Source organism: Haliaeetus albicilla, chromosome 2, assembly GCF_947461875.1.
Source record: "Haliaeetus albicilla chromosome 2, bHalAlb1.1, whole genome shotgun sequence".
Taxonomy (NCBI): domain Eukaryota; kingdom Metazoa; phylum Chordata; class Aves; order Accipitriformes; family Accipitridae; genus Haliaeetus; species Haliaeetus albicilla.
This window is the reverse complement of record NC_091484.1, coordinates 22,656,880-22,674,083: the sequence shown is the minus strand read 5'-3', so window position 1 is coordinate 22,674,083 and position 17,204 is coordinate 22,656,880. Positions and strand designations below refer to the sequence as shown.

Below are 17,204 nucleotides of genomic sequence, written 5' to 3'. Positions count from 1 at the left end.
ATGTGATTGTTATTAATTTAGGACTCGCATGAGATGAATCGACTGTATCTGCTGTATTACTGTAACTATATACTGTATTAGTATATTGAAAGTATCCTGCATCTTACTCAAAATTGCGTACTATTTTCTTCCATTTTTAAGCAGTTGATTCACCTGCAAATTCATAAACTAATGCAACAAATTTCCCCAGAGTAACCACAAGGTCTCTGCTTCCTTTTAGCAAATGCATTATACGGTTACAGGGAACTTTAAAGCTGTGAATGTGGAATTTGCACTGACTTCCATCAGAGGACTAGACCCAAATCTTTGCAGTCAACCTCTTCTCTACCCAATTGATTATGATTAGAGCATTTGGTTCTACTTACTGGTTTTAAACATTGTTTGCCATCTGTATCCTACTAATAATACAATTTTGCAACAGATGTTAAAAAAGAAAATGCAGTAAACAGTATTGAAGAAAAAACCAGAAACATGTAAATATCACTGGACTCTGATATCTTCTTTAAAACAGGTAGTTTACATATCTTTCACCTAAATATCCTTTTCTGATTTTTAATGTTTGAGGAAGGCATGCAAGTTGGTGTGCCTGAAGATAATTGTTGCTGTGGTATCCTATTTCTCACCTGACAGTCTTCCCCTCAGGCTTTGCATCCTTATTAACTGAGCTGGTCATGCTGTTTGCAGCCTCACTGTTAATGGTGACCTAGAGTTGCAGTGATGACTGCGAGGGAGGGACCTTCTCATGGTGCTGGTAGTACCATGGCACTCCGTAATGCTCTGCACGTTTGCAGAGTCTCTCTGCCCAGGCAAACTTCTTTTCACAACTGGAGATTAATCACCTACTGGGTTTGTAGATTAATTTTATTAACAGGCACATACCAGATCATTAGTTTAGGCTCGTGGCTTGATCTCACGCTTTTCCTGTTGTCTTCTGACAAATGGAAATATTTTCTTAATAGTAAATGAAGTGAAAATGGGATTAAAAGATGAAAATAATGCTGTGAAGCATGAAAACCATGTTGTTGTTTAAACAAGTTAGTAGTTGGACGAGACACTTTCCCAAATTGCTTTTTCAAGCTTTTTTTCTCTCTAATTTTTGATTACTTTTTTCCTCTGCATTTTAAAATCCCAGTTATTTATTATGCTTGGTATATAGGTTATTAGATGTTCAGCACATAGTTTACAACTATACATTTTACACTGATAGTACAATTGCATAAATTTTGTTCATGCTTTAGGATGTAAAACCAGAAAAATAACATTCCTCAGCTGGTCCTGTCAAAGCAGAATATTTGAGGGAACGAATCTTTGTTTCCGTCTGTGCAGGTACAGTGCTCATTAATGGGAGCAAAGGCACAACAACCTACCTCGCAATCCATTAATGGGGCTTTGTAGCCTTTCTGTTTATGAGGAAACATCACTAATAAACCATTAGGTTAGAAAACTGTGAGGACAGCCATGTTCATTTGGGCTTTCCCAAAAGAAGACTAGTAGGGCATCCAGAGAGTCTGCTGACTTTCATGTGTTGGGCCCTATATCTGTTAGTGCTAGCACCTACGGATGATGGACAAAGGTTTCTTGAATTCTCAAAATCTATGGAAATGGGGCCGGTATGTTTTGTCGCTTTGTCACAAAAATGCAAATTGTAAGCAGAAGTGGGAGTCCTTCAAATTTACGCAGAAAAGAAAGGCAGGAGAGCTGCTGTTTCTTCATATTGTATTTCTAACAGTTCATTACAAGTATTTCCTGCACATCTGACAATGAATTGTAATGGGCTGTAAGTATGGCAGGAATATGTGCTGTATTTTTATTTGAAATCCATTGCTAAATACTTAAGTGCAAATCTGAATGCTATAACAACAAAAAGGTGGCTGATTTACGCATCTGGTTTAATTTTCCGTTCTGAAAAAAGGTGAAGCTGAGATTTCTGTTTTAAAGTTTTTAGAGGACATTTATTTACAAAGTCACTGACTTCTGTAAATTCTACCTTTTGATTTTTTCACAGTTGGTCCATTAATGTTAGTGGAAACTTCATGTCTTGTTTATGTAGGTCTCTAGACATGAGCATCTCTTACCAGTATTGCAGGTGGCAGCTCCTTCAGCACAGAGTATAAGGTTTGTGTTCCCTGATAGAAACCTCACGGTGTGACACAGCATTATTACTGCTTTTAAAAAACAACTTGTGCGTTAGCAGCCCCTCCGCTGGGTGATAGCAGCGTATGAATCACAGCTCAGTTGTCAAAGCCATTGGCCACCCTGTCAACATCAGTGGGGCTTAAAACATTATGGGTTTGGGTCTGGGAGTGGTGCAGGCTGGAGTGTTATTTATTGACAGTGGCCAGCTCAGTGACGTGAGAAGTTTCTTAAAATTTGCTTTTTGCACAAGGTGAAAACGTGGAACAGCATCCTACCAGCTTACGCACCTGAAAATGTTGAGCTTTTAACCAGTGGGGTTTGGCTTTTATAAATAAATAAATAAATGGCTGGATGGGTTTACATCGGTGAACTAATTGATGCTTTATGATTGTTCTGGAGTATTTTCCCCACTTAATGGTGATGAGATAATATTTTGTTTAAGCAAAACACCATCAGTCCCTCCCGTTACCAGTTTTGTTTATCAGGAGCGAGGAAACTCTTGGGGTTTTTTGGTTGGTTGGTTGGTTGGGTTTTTTTAAGATTTCTGTCAGTTTTTCCTTACTTTTAAAGGTGGATAGGCTTCACTAAGTGGCAGTGTTGCCTGAGGTCACAGCTACTGAAGGAAGCAAATTAACATACAGTATGTTGATTTGTTTTCCCTGTCCTTCAGTCACAGTGAGGAGACTCTAAATATTTCAGTGACTGAGACTTTGGATTCCCGCTCCTTGCTACACAACAACAACAAAAGCTATTTATAGCAATAACAGTTAGCAGCGATACAGCAGCCTCAGACAGCTATAGGCAGCGTCTCGCCATGACCACAAATGTTAACTGCTTTTGCACTGAATGCCTCTGTGAAAACAAAGAGCACTGAGAAATAAAGATCAAAGCAAAACCAAAAGAAAGATTTTTTTATTGCTATGTTTTACTTTGCTGGCAGACCAGAGCAAAGGTTTTCTGAACATTTAAAAGATGAAAAAGGTGAAGAATCCCAGAAGCGATTTATCTTGAAGCGAGATAACTCTAGTATTGATAAAGAAGACAATCAGGTTGGTTCTCGGTTCGAGAGTTGCTGAAATTTGTTCTGTTTTTGAAGGTGGGCTGACTGATGTTATTGTTGTTCTTTTGTTGTTGCTCTCCTCCTCCTCCCCTGCCCTCCTGCCCCCCTTCCCGCCTCCTTTGGCGTACGTACCACCGTGGGTAGCATCGAGCCCCGGCGTGGCTGCTTCAGCCGTGGCAGTGTGTGGGTTTGCATGGGTGGTTTGCTTGGCGCAGGACTTGCTGCATGTCCACGGGAGGGGGAATGCCGGCGGCTCCGGGCTGCGTGGAAGGCTGTGTCAGTTGCATTTCTCAATGTCTCGCCTAACTATGGCAGTTGTTCCGCTCCCTACAGCTTCCTCCTTCTGTTGTACCCTTTCAGAGTTGAATATCAGTATGGACTGATGATAAACTGATGTAGCCCAAAAAGGAGAGAAGAAAAAAAAAAAAAATTAAAAAAATATGCCCCAAACAAACATGTGATGGTGAGGCCAGGCTGATTTTTTTTTTTTTAAACCATCCTAAATTAAGTTTTGACCAAAAATAAATCAGTTTCATCTTTTAGTTCCCTCCCTCCTCCTGTGCCCTTACCACCTTTTACTGTCTGTGTAACTTACTTGCTTGTTGTGCATGTACTGTGGCAGACGTTCCCCCTCTGTGTTGCCTGTGCCCATAACACTACCTTACTGTAGGTGAGCCCAATGAGTAGGGGAACGCCAGGGAAATGTGTGTGTTCGTGCTGCCTTTAAAAGCAGGTGTTGTGCTGTTTCAATCCAGTGCAAGCTGTGTATGTGGAATACGTTAACAAAAAAAATTTAAAAGGGTTCTGATGTGAATTGCTTTTATGAGAAAATTCTCACAGGTAAGAAGACAGCGTATGTTTTCTTTGCTTAGGTTATATTTGTGGAGGGACCTGCCAGTGAGTCTCTCGTTGCCACTCTCCTCATTTTCAGTAAAGGACTGATTTTTCCTTTCTTTTTTCCCCCTTCCCTGCCTCCCCTCCTTTTTTTCCTTGACTTTCAGTTGTACATAGCAGCAATGCCAGTTATGCTGCATCTGAGTTGGTTTCGAAAACAAACCCCAAGCATTTTCAGGGTGTGGTGAACATGGGGGTCAGCCAAAGGAAAGCAGCATGACCTATTTCACTAGGTGCTGGGGTGCAGGGGGAGAAGGAGCAGTACTTGAAACCCAATTGCCAATGAAGTGTTTCTTGCTGGAGGTCCTCTTCTCCTCTTCTCCCTCCCATGGCACAGCCATTTCCTGCACTGTGGTTTACCAAGAGGCCCTTCGTTTCCCAGCAAAACTGAAGTCTGAGGGTTCCTTATGGTGTGGAAATGGTTAAAACTGTTGTACCAAATATTTGGAACTTCTTCTCCTTGTACATGTAGGCTGGGGGGTTTCTACTAGGGTTTGCAGTTTAGCTCTTGCATCCTAGTTTCCCTTTTTTTCTTCCTCAATTTTGTAGGTAGCGCAGTGCTGCCTGCCCTCCTGCTCCTCGCAGCCTGTAGGAGAGTCGAGAAATCTTAGCAGTTGAGAGCAATGGCACTTAGGCTTGGGGTGAGAACACCCAATTTTAGGACGCTGGGTCCACAAAAGCCGTGCAGAAAACCTTATTTCGGCCGCCCGCTCTACGAACCCACATGCAGTATCTAACTGGAAACCCTCAGGTGCCCAGCCTTGCGGGGCGCTTCGTGCAGGAACGACAGCTATCGTTTTCATGCTTCATTTGTTTAAGTGAACATTTATTATTCTCAGCTGACAGTTACTTAATGGCAGTTTTTAACAGCTCAACTTATATAACCCTCCTGGTTTTCTTTCTGCTCAGCAAAACAGAATTCTTCCATTTAGAGATGACAGACGAAGTAAATCAATTGAAGAGAGAGAAGAGGAGTATCAGAGAGTGAGGGAGAGAATATTTGCACAAGATGTGAGTAGTTGTTTTAATTGCCTCTTTAGTGCCATACCTTTGCCGGTAGTCAGACAGTCTTGCCCCCCTCCAACACGAACACTGCAGCTGGACTTGCTCTGTGGAGCTGGAGGCGACAGGGAAGGGCGATTGGCGCAGAGGGTCCAAGAGGAGCTGGAGAGTTGTGAAGACTGGCTTCTGGAGAGCAAGGTGATGAGAGTTGCAGGGAGAAGGGTAGAGGAGAGATCAGGCCCAGCATGTTGTCTGGGGAGTGCTTATCCTGTTTCTTTGAATGTTCATGTTTGTGTGGTCTAGGTTTCCTTCCTTTTTCCTTCTCTTTTGCCAACCAAAGAGCAGTGATTTAAATGGACACTCTCAATAATTTTAAATAGTTGCGTTATTTCATATTTGTTTCAAGCTGGATCAAATTTTGTAAGCGTCCTTCTGCAGAGCCTCATAGTGGTCTTGTTTCTTTGGGCCAGTGCTGTAGCACTAAGATACTAAGAACAAAGAAAAGACAGAGGTTAAACATGGCATTGCACAGGGTTTTTGAAATGACCGATTAAGGAACTGTATTTCTGCCATCAGAAAGAGTCGGTCACAGTGTTGATGATTTTGTTCTGACAGGAATAAAAGGAAATAAGCATTATAATTCCTGCCTTTGCCGAAAAATCAGAACTTGCACAAGAAGCTACATTGCTAGAGGAAAACATTTAAATAGGAAACATCTGTGAGCAATACCTCATGTTCCAGAAAAAGGAAGAAAATTATCATTTGCTATAATACTGTAATGATGGAGTCCTAAAAAGAAAAAAAGAAAAAAGTCAACATTTTATTGTTTTATCTCGCATCTCAATGGGAGCTCTGCCACTTAGCGGAATATGAGAATAAACCCAATTAAAACTATTCCTAAAAATCATATTTGACAGTGTCCTTTTAAATTAAAACTGTTCATGTGTTGCAGGGCTAATAGTATTATTTTAGATATCCTTTTATTTTGCTCTGGTTTTGGAGTTGCACACATCCAGGTTATTTTTCTTTAGCAGAATACATTGTATAGTTTTAAGGTGTGTGTTGTCTCCCTTGTGATTAAGTAATTTTACTTTTCAATAAGTAGCTTGCCACATCTGAATGTTTTTAGCCTTGTTTTTTTCTCTCTTAACTGAGACAATTCCAGTAAAAGCAGAGGCCCTTTGGTTTATGTTTTGCTTTCAGCATTGTGGGTCTGATGTAAATACTGTCACAGTATATATGGTAGAGTTTCTGAGTTGTTCAAGGGCTGCAAAAGCCTCTTTGCAACCTGTTCGCTATATGAAAGTTGCTGTTTCTGGCTTATGACAAAGGAGCTTGTGCAAAACCAAATAATCTTTGGGTTTTGAAGCAGACTTCAAATGAGGCAAAATGTTGTTTAAAAATACCCTATGGAAAGTTGTTGCCAAAATAATGCAGTTTCTGTCACAAGCAGCAGCTAGAAATGCCAGGCTGGGAAGTGGGGGTGGCTGGAAAAGTGTGCTGAAACTCCCTCCACAATGTGCTGCTGCTGTTATCTTTAGATACTTGAGTTTTAAAGACAGGCAAGCAGTGAGCATTTTAATTGCCCACAGCAGGAGGTTGTTGTGGTCCATTGGGTTAGCATCTCCGAGTGACAATACCTAAGTAGCAGTGTGGTTTGTGGCAGGCATTTTAAATGGATTGGGAGTGAGCATTTTTAAAGATCAGCGATGTTAGATATCTCTCCCTCTCTCTCTCATATCCACTCATTTGCTCTCTCTCTCTGCTATTGCAGGTGTTAGTGAGCACCGTAGTGCAGTGAATTTCAGCAAGCTGTACTAATAATATTAACAGGAATATATGTCTTAGCTGAGCTTCTTTGAGTGGAGCACTCCTCACAGATATGAGGTGGTTTTAGGATGATGTCAGTGGTTGTGGTGGTAGACAATGTTATTTTTTTCAATTTTAGGAAAGAGAGCAATGGCTTCCTATTATAGGTAGCCACTTACTGCATGTAAGACTTTATAGTTTTAAAGCCCTCTGCAACCGTTAATTAATCCAATTCTCCCCAGGTTTCTCTGAGGTAGGTACCTAAGCGTTGTCATCCTGCAAATTATAGATGTAGAAAGAGACACAGGGAGGGATTAATCATGTGGTATTTTTATTATCTCTGTACTGCTTACCCTGCTGTAGTCAAGCCTTTATCAGTGCCTTGCTTACGAACCTTAGCAAATGGATTATAGATACTTCGCTTCTAATTGGAGTATGCATGAAGAGAGCTTGCATGAGAGGTCTCCAAAGGGCAGCTGTGAAGGTCAAGAGTACTGCTGTAACTTTTTGCATCTACCACCCCCTCTCTAAACGTGTGTGAGGCACCCAAAACTCTTTGGATAACATATCAGCCCAAAAGTCAGAACTTTGAACAAAGTTTAGGAGGAAAAGGCAGTCTGATTACAGGGGCAAAAAATTCAGTGCATGTTTCAAGTGCTGCAAAAAATGTCTTAACCTGGACCCCACATACCAGCCAACAGAAAGCTTGCTTGTCCTTCCTTTGATTTTGCAGCACTCTAGTGCACCAGGTATCTTCATTTCCAAGTGGGAAGGTTTTAAAAAAATAAATATGTTCATGAATAATGCCATCATTATGATAGTTCTTATGATGATTAGTCTGATATTAGTCAGTTTAAATTACACTTTCTGGCAAGTTTTCCATCTGCTGTGTTGGCTATCATAAATTTTGACAAGGGGAGCAGGAGGTTTTAATGACTCCTGTCACATGTAGCGTCATAGCAAGTGGCAGGGATTGAAAAGCATGTTAATGTGATATCTTAATAAAAGGATTGGTGAAGAAATAAATGGTTAATAAATGTGATTGTTCCAGCTCACTGAAATAAGAACTACAAAGTGCACCTCAAACTTTTCAGGCTGCTAACAGTAAAACAGTGCTGTATGAGCTCTGTTATGCTCAAAGTTATTTTCAAGGTTATTTTTTAATTGCAAAGCCTACAACCTTCTTTTTTTAAATCATGCTTTTATTGGAAACTTAGTTTTACAACAGTTTATGAATTTTACAACCAGGTGCACTGGAGCAGAGGACCTGGAATATCTGGGTCTTGTGAAGAAGTTTCTTGTCTGAACTGCTTTAGTTGCTTTTAGCAGGTTGAAAAGTCATTGTCCAAGAAAAACAAAGAACAATCTAAAAGAATAAAAAAAAGTATACGTTGTTCTTTCCCTGTGTGTTAATTTGAATTGTAGATATAAATGAGAATCTCAAACACATGTGTAAATGGTACACTATGTTTGGCTTTTAAGCATGCAGAAAACTGATTCTAAAGACTAGCAATCAAATTATGTGGGAGAAATTTCATTCTTCAAGGTTAATGCAATGTATAACCTCATGAGCCAGAATCATGTAAGGACCATCCATTTTTCATAAATGTATTCTCTAGTAATCATTGTGTATTCACTGAAAAAATGTAGATGTTTTATTACTTACACAAATGCTAGAATTGCCATTGATACACATGGAACTTATTAAAGGAAATACACCATGCTTTTTATTTTTTGCTGTTAATTGTAATGGCTGTTTTTGAGTAAGGAGTGTATTCTGAAGAGCCAGATCCTTTAGCTAAAATAAATCATGGTTCCTCTATTTAAGAAAACACTGAGGATCTTTATCACTCTCTGTTTAAAGGCAGTTGTGAAAGAAATATTTGAAAAGGTGGCTTCAGCCTGTCCTATTCTTCTAGTAGGAAGAGATTAGGAAGAAGAGAGTTTAAAATTAATAAAACCAAAACAAAGACATGCCTTGTGTTGGCTACCGTAAACCTGTAGGTACTAAAACTCCCCTACTGTTGTACAGAGCCTTTGCTTGTGGCTGCAGATCAAGCAGTAACCATTAGTTGGAAGTCTGAGATCTATCATGTCTTGTTAACCGACATGAAAATGATTACCTGATGGTATCCACTGCAGGATATTGCTGCATGTTAATAGTTATCTAGGTTGGCTAATGTAATTAAAAACAAGAGCAGCAGCCCCCAGTATACCTAGTGCACTGGCAGAGCTGATGCACGTTTTCCAGTTGAGACTTTAAAAGGTTCTGGGAAATTGAAGAATGAAATGCTCGTTTCATAAATGACAATTAATCATACAGAGCACCCTAATGGAAATCTTGCATGCAGAGGTCTCCAAGGAGACGAATTTGTAGGTAATCTTACATAACTTTTTTCCTTTTGTAGGTTTGTTGTCAGTGTCTTTGAGTATACAAGAGCCAAGTGTTTTAAAAATATTTTTGACAACAGCTGTGCTGTGTACTTAAGCTTTCCTGGTGCTTTAAATTGACCATTATTGATGCTATAGATCAGCAAAGTAAGTCCTGACCTTGTAGTAGCTAAATTGCTATCCAGAGCTGCTTAGCCATCTGATTTTTAACAGTAAGAATAACATAATAAAGTGTGCTTGTCTTCTCAGCCTCGCACCTGTACTGAAAAATAGTTTCCAGGGATTGTGTGGCTCTGTGCCAGCATCATCAGTCAGGAAGACAAATGGAGTTATTACAGACTCTGTCTTCAAGTCTGTAATACAGTTGATAGTGGTTCCCATCAAGACACTGAAAAAGGAGCAGGAGTCTCCACTTGCTTGATAAATATAAATCCCAGATATTTGTTCTGCTTTATGCCCTGGTCTCTTTAAAAACTTGAAAAAAATAAAAGAAAAAAATCCAGACAGGTACATGCCCTTTTGCTTTGTAACTTTGTGGGGACACAGACAAGTACTCTGGTCTAGGCAAAGGTTTTTACTCGCTTATTCTGGAAGAGTAGCTGTAATGGTGCTTTGGCAACGTGACTGCAGTGGAGTCAGTGCACAAATGCCTATCGTGAACCTCAGAGTGAAGACACGGCCCCACAGCTGAGGTTATACAAGCCTACAGGGTGATTTCACTGTGCCTGTAGGTAGTTAGACTATGCTGAAGTCTGCACAGCCACACTTGTTAATGAAACCTTGTGAGTAAAGTACATAAAATGAGAGAAGAGGCAGTGTCATAGTTGTACAAAGAATCCCAGTGGTTTTAGGTGGAACAGTTTGTGTCTCCTCTCCGCCTGGAGTGAAACCCTAGGTCTGCTGTAGCTGGCGCGAATTTAGTCCCTGGCAACGGAGAACTTGCTCCTGGTATCCTGAGGCTTTGTGCTAAGGAGAGACACACTTGCCACCGATGCAGCCCAGAGCCTTGTGTGTTTAGTAGGAGTGCAGGGTGGGAGCTTGCCTGGGAAGCCCATGGAGCTGTCAGATGTTCCCTGATATCGATGCTGGGTGGGTGAATTACAGCTTCAAGGAGAAACCACACTGCCTTCTCATGGCTAAATTTCTTCCTTGTGTAAATTGATGTGATGGCACTGGCTGCAGTGCCAAGGGAAAACTTAGCCCATGCATCTGCTGGAGCACTGGGAATGAGCAGGGTGTTGCTTCTGGTGTTGGCCAGCGCTCTTTGAGTAGGTCATTAGCTGACCCTTTTCAAAACAGAAACATCCCAAATCCGTGTATATCCCGTACCATTAAAATTTGACATAGCTAATGATGGCATTGCATTATTCTTTGAGCTGAGTCCCATTGTTACAGAAGTAATGGGCATGATCTCAGGTGCCCTCCTCCCTTTGCCTGCCTTTTGTTTAAATTCATTGCAGGTACTATCCTTTCTACTGTACCTCATGGAGATACAATCCAGTGACAGCTATGAGGCACTTTGTGTAGTGAACATAAAGAGAGGGAAATGAAAAAAATCAAAGAGGGAGAATTATTCATGGGAAATTGAGCACAGCTTCGTTTCTCTACATAAAAAAATTAAGTGATGCTAAAAGAACTATACACTTGCCCATAGGATTTATTTCTTCCAAGCCCTTCACCTTTCTCGGGATCTAAGTCCTCCAGCAGAGAACCTTTTTGCAATAGACTATTATTGTTGTTAATATTATTATTAAGATGATTATCATCATTTTACATCTTAATGCGGGTATGACTGTTTCCTCTCCAACTGTAAAATGTGAAATCACACGGTATTTCTAAGTACTGCAGTATCTTCTCTCCCTTTGAAGAACTTTGTCAATTCTGCATGCTTTCCTCCTGTTTGTCCTTCCTACCTGCAGCTCTGTCCTATTCTGCAATCTTATTTTGAGGTGGTAGGGCAGACCAGTGGAACCTTACATTATGTAGGAAAAATGTTTTTCCCCTTCAAATTGCCAGTATTTTGCACATACTACCTTTTTCTGATCTCAGGACTGAGAAGTTTCAGTTTGTTTCCAAACTGAGATCCCCTCATTGGCAATGTGTTGTAATGCATGGAATTTATTTTACTGGCCTGACCTTATTCTTGACCTTTTTTCCCTCTTGTCTTCTGCAAATGCAAATGATGCATGAATTGAAATCCCCTTAAGCCTGAACAGGGGAGGTAATTCTAAAATCAAGGAAGGAATTGGAACAGCAGAGCATATCTAGAACGTCTGATACAATGCCTTTTTTATTTTTCAGTCAGTTTGCTCCCAGGAAAACCTTTTTGTGGAAAACAGGTAAAAAATAGCTTTTTTTTTTTTTTTTTTGGTGTTAAACTTAGCTGTTTCTCTTATTATTTTGTCTATCTGTAGTTCTATAGTTGTTTATTCTAACATGAAGACTGTTGAGCAAATTTGTAATCCATATTATCTGCAGTGTTTTTGTGCTTGAAGGGGGGGGAAGAGATTGCCTTGCAGTATTGTATCTGAGCAGATAAGATGTTGCTGCTGCTTTCCCAAGACCTTGCATTTCAGTTTAAAAAGCAGATTGTTGGAGGGAGGGGGGAGCCCACCTAAAGTTTCATTTCAAATGACCAATCTGTCTCTGGAGTGCTTTTAGAATTTAACTTATTGATCTTTAAAAAGCACTCCTGCAGTGGCTGGATGACGGTATTTATAAAACACCACACTTGTGTTTCTATTGTTTAACCTGCTCCCCTGCGGGACTGAGTGGCAGCACTGCCTTCACTTGGTGCTTGTGAAGAGTCCCGAGTCCCCCAGACCAGACCTGCTTTACTGCTGTGTTGTAGTAATGAAATGGTGATACCTCAGCCAACTGTTGCTTTGCATTACTGTGTCATAGTTCTTATGGATGTTCTTTTTATTGTAATAAATCCACTTAAAGCAAAGGGAAGAAGAACCTGTGTTTAAGATCTACAGAATATGAAGTGTTAGCTCCATAGCAGCCATAAATTAGCTTAACTGTGTTGAAAATCTTAGAAATTGTGCACCTTTATGGCAGTTAAGGATTTTAACCAAAACACTGGGAATTTCACTGGTGAGTATTTGAGCAGTGCTAGCCCAAGTCTGTCCTGTGCAGGTTTTAAAACTGAAGAAGGGGGGGTTATCTTTCACAGTATTTCTATCTCTGTCCATCCTTACGTCTGTCAGATGCATTTATGGGTAAGGCTGTTCCTGTAGAAAATGACGCCACAGTAATGGCACAAACCAGCTTTTCCGATGGACAGTCCTGTAAGTGGAATGAGGGAAGGCTCTCGGGAGGTAATGGCCACTGTCATCTACCCACCTTGTATTCTGAGAGCCAAGGATATTTCCTCAGCTGCTGCTTCTGTATCATGACTACGGAGATAGGTTTTATCAAAATAAATCAAAATTGCAACAGAGGAACCCAAAAAGCAAAAAGCAGATGCTCCCATAAACCTACCTTTTCCTCTCTGGAGAGATTGGGACAATAAACATGACGTTGGTTATTCATGTTCCCAAGTCAGTATGGAAAGTGCTCAGACGCTGCACTGCTGAGGGTAGGGTGGGGATGGGATAAACCACGAACTTCATAGCCAGGCTTCTGTTGGTGTATGCATTCAATCCCACACTTGCGTGCAGGAGAATGTGGCCAGTTCTGGTGTTTGCACATGGTTTGCTTTGTTCGAACCCATGAGCTGGCCAACCAGCTTTCCTGGTGTGAGGGTGCATACCCAAATGGAGACCAGTAAAAGGCCAGGTTGGAAACTGGGCTTCTGTTACTGCCTGTACTGTTGTTGTCAGGAGGGAGACTTCAGCTGTGTTCCTCAGAATGCTGCTTTTTCTTGCTGCGTGCCTTACAGCCTTTGATCAGGTGAAGCACTTAAACTCGTACTTAGCTCTGTGCGCATGAGCAACCTTGTTGATTTGCTGTGTTGAAAGTTAGGTATGTGTTTAAGTGCTTTGCCTTTCTTTTTCATCAGAGAACCTGAGCATTTCTCTGAGCTGCAGAGACTTCCAAGCGACTTAGCAAGTGCTTAAAATTATATATGCAGTATTTTGCTGGCTTGCATTTTTTATGTTCTTATTAGGTGATATTTTTATGAATTTTCTTTTGGATGTAGATATGTGGTTCCTTGGCTTCTGAGAATTACCTTGCTCAGTAACAGGAAATGTTAAATGACCTTCAGCCTCCCTGGCTGACATTTCTTATATTCAGTTGACTGTGCACAGTCAACGGGGGGGGCGGAACGGACAATTTTAGCCTTGTGGGGTTTTTTTAAACTATGAATCTAGTGCAAGTTGGAAGATGTTGCTAGAAATTAAATACAGCTTTACAGATCAGATCAATTTGAATTACCATGTCTGTTACATAATCTTTCTTTTCATTTTTCAGTAGGCTGTTGGAAGACAGTAGTATATGCAATGATACTCATAAGAAAAGACAGCTGTTTAGGTTTGTATGAATTTATTTAATATTCATTTTCTGAAATCTTGAGTGAGAGTTACTGTCTGTTTCCTCGCTGAGGGAGACCTCGATGGGTGTGGGTATGTCATTTTTCTGGTTGGAACAGAGTTCTTAACTTGCTCATCCCACCCTCCCCCTCTGAATGGGGAGGTCACAATGGGACGCTTTTCTTTGGTTTTATGGATCATTGGCTCAGGAATCATAAGAGATTTTTAGCTGCCCAGCTGCTCGGACTGCCACAATTTGGGGGTGACTGTGACTGGTAGAAGTTCATTTTGCTCTAGTGTATACGACAGACACGTTTCACAGACTAGTGCCCAGACTGACCTTTTTTCCTTTTGTTGGTTTCTTAAAAGCTGAAGTAAAAGGTGAGACTGATTGAAGTTCCCTTATCTAAAGCAACAATGTTTTGAAACTTTTTCCTCTGTGAACTTTGTCTTCCAAACTCCAATTCCTTCTGCCCAGAGAACATTCAGATGTATCCCAAATCGTGTCCTAAGCCACAGGGAATCAGGAGGAGTCAGTCCATATTTTCATGGAGAACTTTTTTATCAGTTGACACACTGGATCAGTGGAAGATCCAACCTGATGGTGACAGAAAGGCTATCTCCCCACACTATGAGCTCCCACAGGTTCAATTCAAATCAACCAGAATTGAGCATGCCACGCTGCTTTTAAAGTCAATCAGTTGCCACAAGTCTTAAACAGAGCAGGCAGAAGTAATGGATGCTTTCAGAAGCATGTCCTTCATCTAGTAAGGCATGGGGATAGCTAGGCAGAAGAAAGGTGATCACTGGATGTCTATATGCATTGTAGTTTGCATATGTGGCAGTGATAGTTTGTGTCATTTCAAACCTATATCATCTGTATTACATCATTTTTCATTACAAGGAGAAAAGGATTCGGGGTTATTTGGCGTGTGGTTGCTGACTACACACATCAGCACAACAGCTATGGAGGAGATGGCAAGACTGTACCAGATAAGGAGCAGTGCTGAAGCATCTGGAGCTGTGTCCCAGGGCCACAGGCAGCTGGCAGCCAAACTTTTCTTCACACTTTGGGCTAGCCTTGATGATCTAAGAGTCTTGGATTGGGCATGCAGGAGTAAGGAGGCATCTTAGACACTTTTAATAACAAATATCTGTTTGGGTTTGGGGAACAAAAAGGAATTTTGTGTAACCCCAAAGCACAGATAACTGGGATACAAGAGCATTCTGTTTCTCTCCCTCTTTTCCACTAGAATATAAATATAAGAGAATTGTTAATTTCTAAGCACAAGAATGCAAAAGAGTCTGTAAATAACATACTTTGTTTTTTTTTCTTTCCAATTAAATCTTAAGGACAATTTCTTTTTAAAACCTTTCTCCATTTTTATGGAAATTTTTATTTCCATTTTTTGTTGCTTTTGTGCTGTTTCTCTTCATGCTTTCCCACTGTCTGGGTCTAGCAAAGGCCAACAGGTTAATACTGCTGATCACATCTGTGAGATGCTCTGTTCCCAGGCAGGGAACGCACCAGCCTGATCCCATCTTTGACACGCTGCTCCTTCACATCCCGAGTGATACAGCTCGGCAGGTTCTCCAAATAAAAAGCAAGAGCCATGTTCACAAGGAGAAAGGGGACCAAAAGAAAAAAAAATAGCTACAGTCCCATCCTTTTGATTTGTAGAAAGAGCTTTGAGCCTGCAAAGTATTATACTGTAAAATAAGGCGGAGGGGTGGAAAATGTCTTCTAAAAAGCCTTCCAAAAGGTAGTGTTATTAGCATCACTTGGGATGATGATCTGGTGCACTAAGCTGTGATAAGCATGTTGATTTTGTCATTTTAGCAGCACATTGTAAGCGGTTCACCATAAATAAGCCAAATTCTGCTCACAGTTTACTGTGTTGTTACTCACAGTACACTGTGGGTGCTCTGCAGCTGTTCAAGGACAGACAGCCTCTACCCAATTACTGCATGCATAGGGGAAAAAAAAAACCCAAACAACTGGTGGATATCTAAGTGGAGCATTAGCACTGAAGAGTTTGGGGTCACACTGAGAGGTCACATGTTGAGGGGAAAGCTTTGGATGACTTCACAGAGTAGATGATGAGTGGGGAGAAGGTGCAATAGAAATAAGGAGGATGGATATGAAGGCAAAAGCAGAGGGCAGGTGAAGTTAGTGAGAAAAATATTACAGGTGATGGACAGCAAAGGGAGAGGTAGCAAGGGGTTTGCTGAGGGAAGAGACCGGTCAACAGGCAACAGAACTGCTACGTCAGTGCTGTGTAATATTACTACATCAGCCCTGTCCAGTGAAGTGCTCTTAGGATGTATGTGTAATTGGAGCAGTGCTAAGTGCCGTGCATGTAAAAGGGTATAGCAGTGTTTACTTGCTGAAGGCAAATGCATACAGGGGCTAAATCCCCTACTTCAGGCATGCTTTCGTAAATGCAGAGTATTTCCTTTTTCTTTATTACCCACTGCAGGGTACCCAAAGATAGGCTCTGCCCTGACAGGGTTTTGGTTTTATATAAATCTTTGTTTCCTGATATCTGTAGGGGTAACAGAGACAGCATGGGGAAGGCATCTGGCAGTCGACAGAGCAGTACGGAGAATGAATTGAAGTGGACAGACCACCAGAGGCCATGGAGCAGCACAGACTCGGACAGCTCAAATCGAAATTTGAAGCCAGCCATAACAAAGACAGCCAGTTTTGGTGGGATAACCGTCCTGACAAGAGGAGATAGCTCGTCAAGTAACAGAAGTACCGGCAAACTGTCTAAAACAGGTAGCTAGTACTGTATTGGGTTCACAGGACTTCTTGTTGTGCCATGGTAAATGGCTGTACTGGTACTTGCCAGAGTATGGTATAGCACAGAATCACAGAATGGTTTGGGTTGGAAGGGACCTTCAGAGATCATCTAGTCCAACCCCCATGGGTTGCACTAGATGGTGAATTACATGAACAGTTCTATTTCCTGTGCATAGCAGATGTGTATTTCCATCTACGTATGCTAGTATCTGGGTTCCTGCTATTGAGTTTTTAGGAATCAAGAAGAAAACCTGGTGCCTGAGGTTTGCAAATCATAGGTATGGTGGGCTTTTCCTGGAGTAGAGTATGTGCACGTCCTATTTGAATACTGTCTGCACTTGTAGCATGAAAAGGTGGTACCCCTTTCAGACAAAGCACAGATTTTACCTTTTAATTAATCTTAATCTTTTTGAATAATGAAGAATTAAATGTCATATATCTGATGAGAAATCGAAGAACATTTTGTTGTCGTTGCTGAAATGCAGACCGTCTGTGTCTTGGGAGTACAGCCTCTCCCTTGCTGCTGGCAGATGAGGCAGCGTGCTGTGGTCTGAGCAGGCAGAAGCACTGGATTCACAGAGGTCCCACAATCTCACCATTTTCTTGTTTAGTTCCCATTAAGTGAAAG

At 41.1% G+C, this 17,204-nt stretch overlaps 1 protein-coding gene across 29 annotated transcripts in view; it reads left to right on the top strand.

Annotated features, from left to right (window-relative positions):
* The window catches only part of ARPP21 (cAMP regulated phosphoprotein 21), a 205,629-nt gene that overhangs the window by 121,257 nt on the left and 67,168 nt on the right, over positions 1-17,204 (top strand). For 16 of the 29 annotated variants that reach the window (XM_069809821.1, XM_069809938.1, XM_069809911.1 and 13 more), the window contains 5 exons: positions 3,077-3,185; positions 5,000-5,101; positions 11,594-11,631; positions 13,712-13,771; positions 16,323-16,555. In XM_069809821.1, the coding sequence (XP_069665922.1) occupies positions 3,077-3,185; positions 5,000-5,101; positions 11,594-11,631; positions 13,712-13,771; positions 16,323-16,555 (542 nt within the window). The remainder of the gene's footprint in view (positions 1-3,076; positions 3,186-4,999; positions 5,102-11,593; positions 11,632-13,711; positions 13,772-16,322; positions 16,556-17,204) is intronic. The other 13 variants (XM_069809971.1, XM_069809930.1, XM_069809851.1 and 10 more) reach the window with 9 other exon arrangements.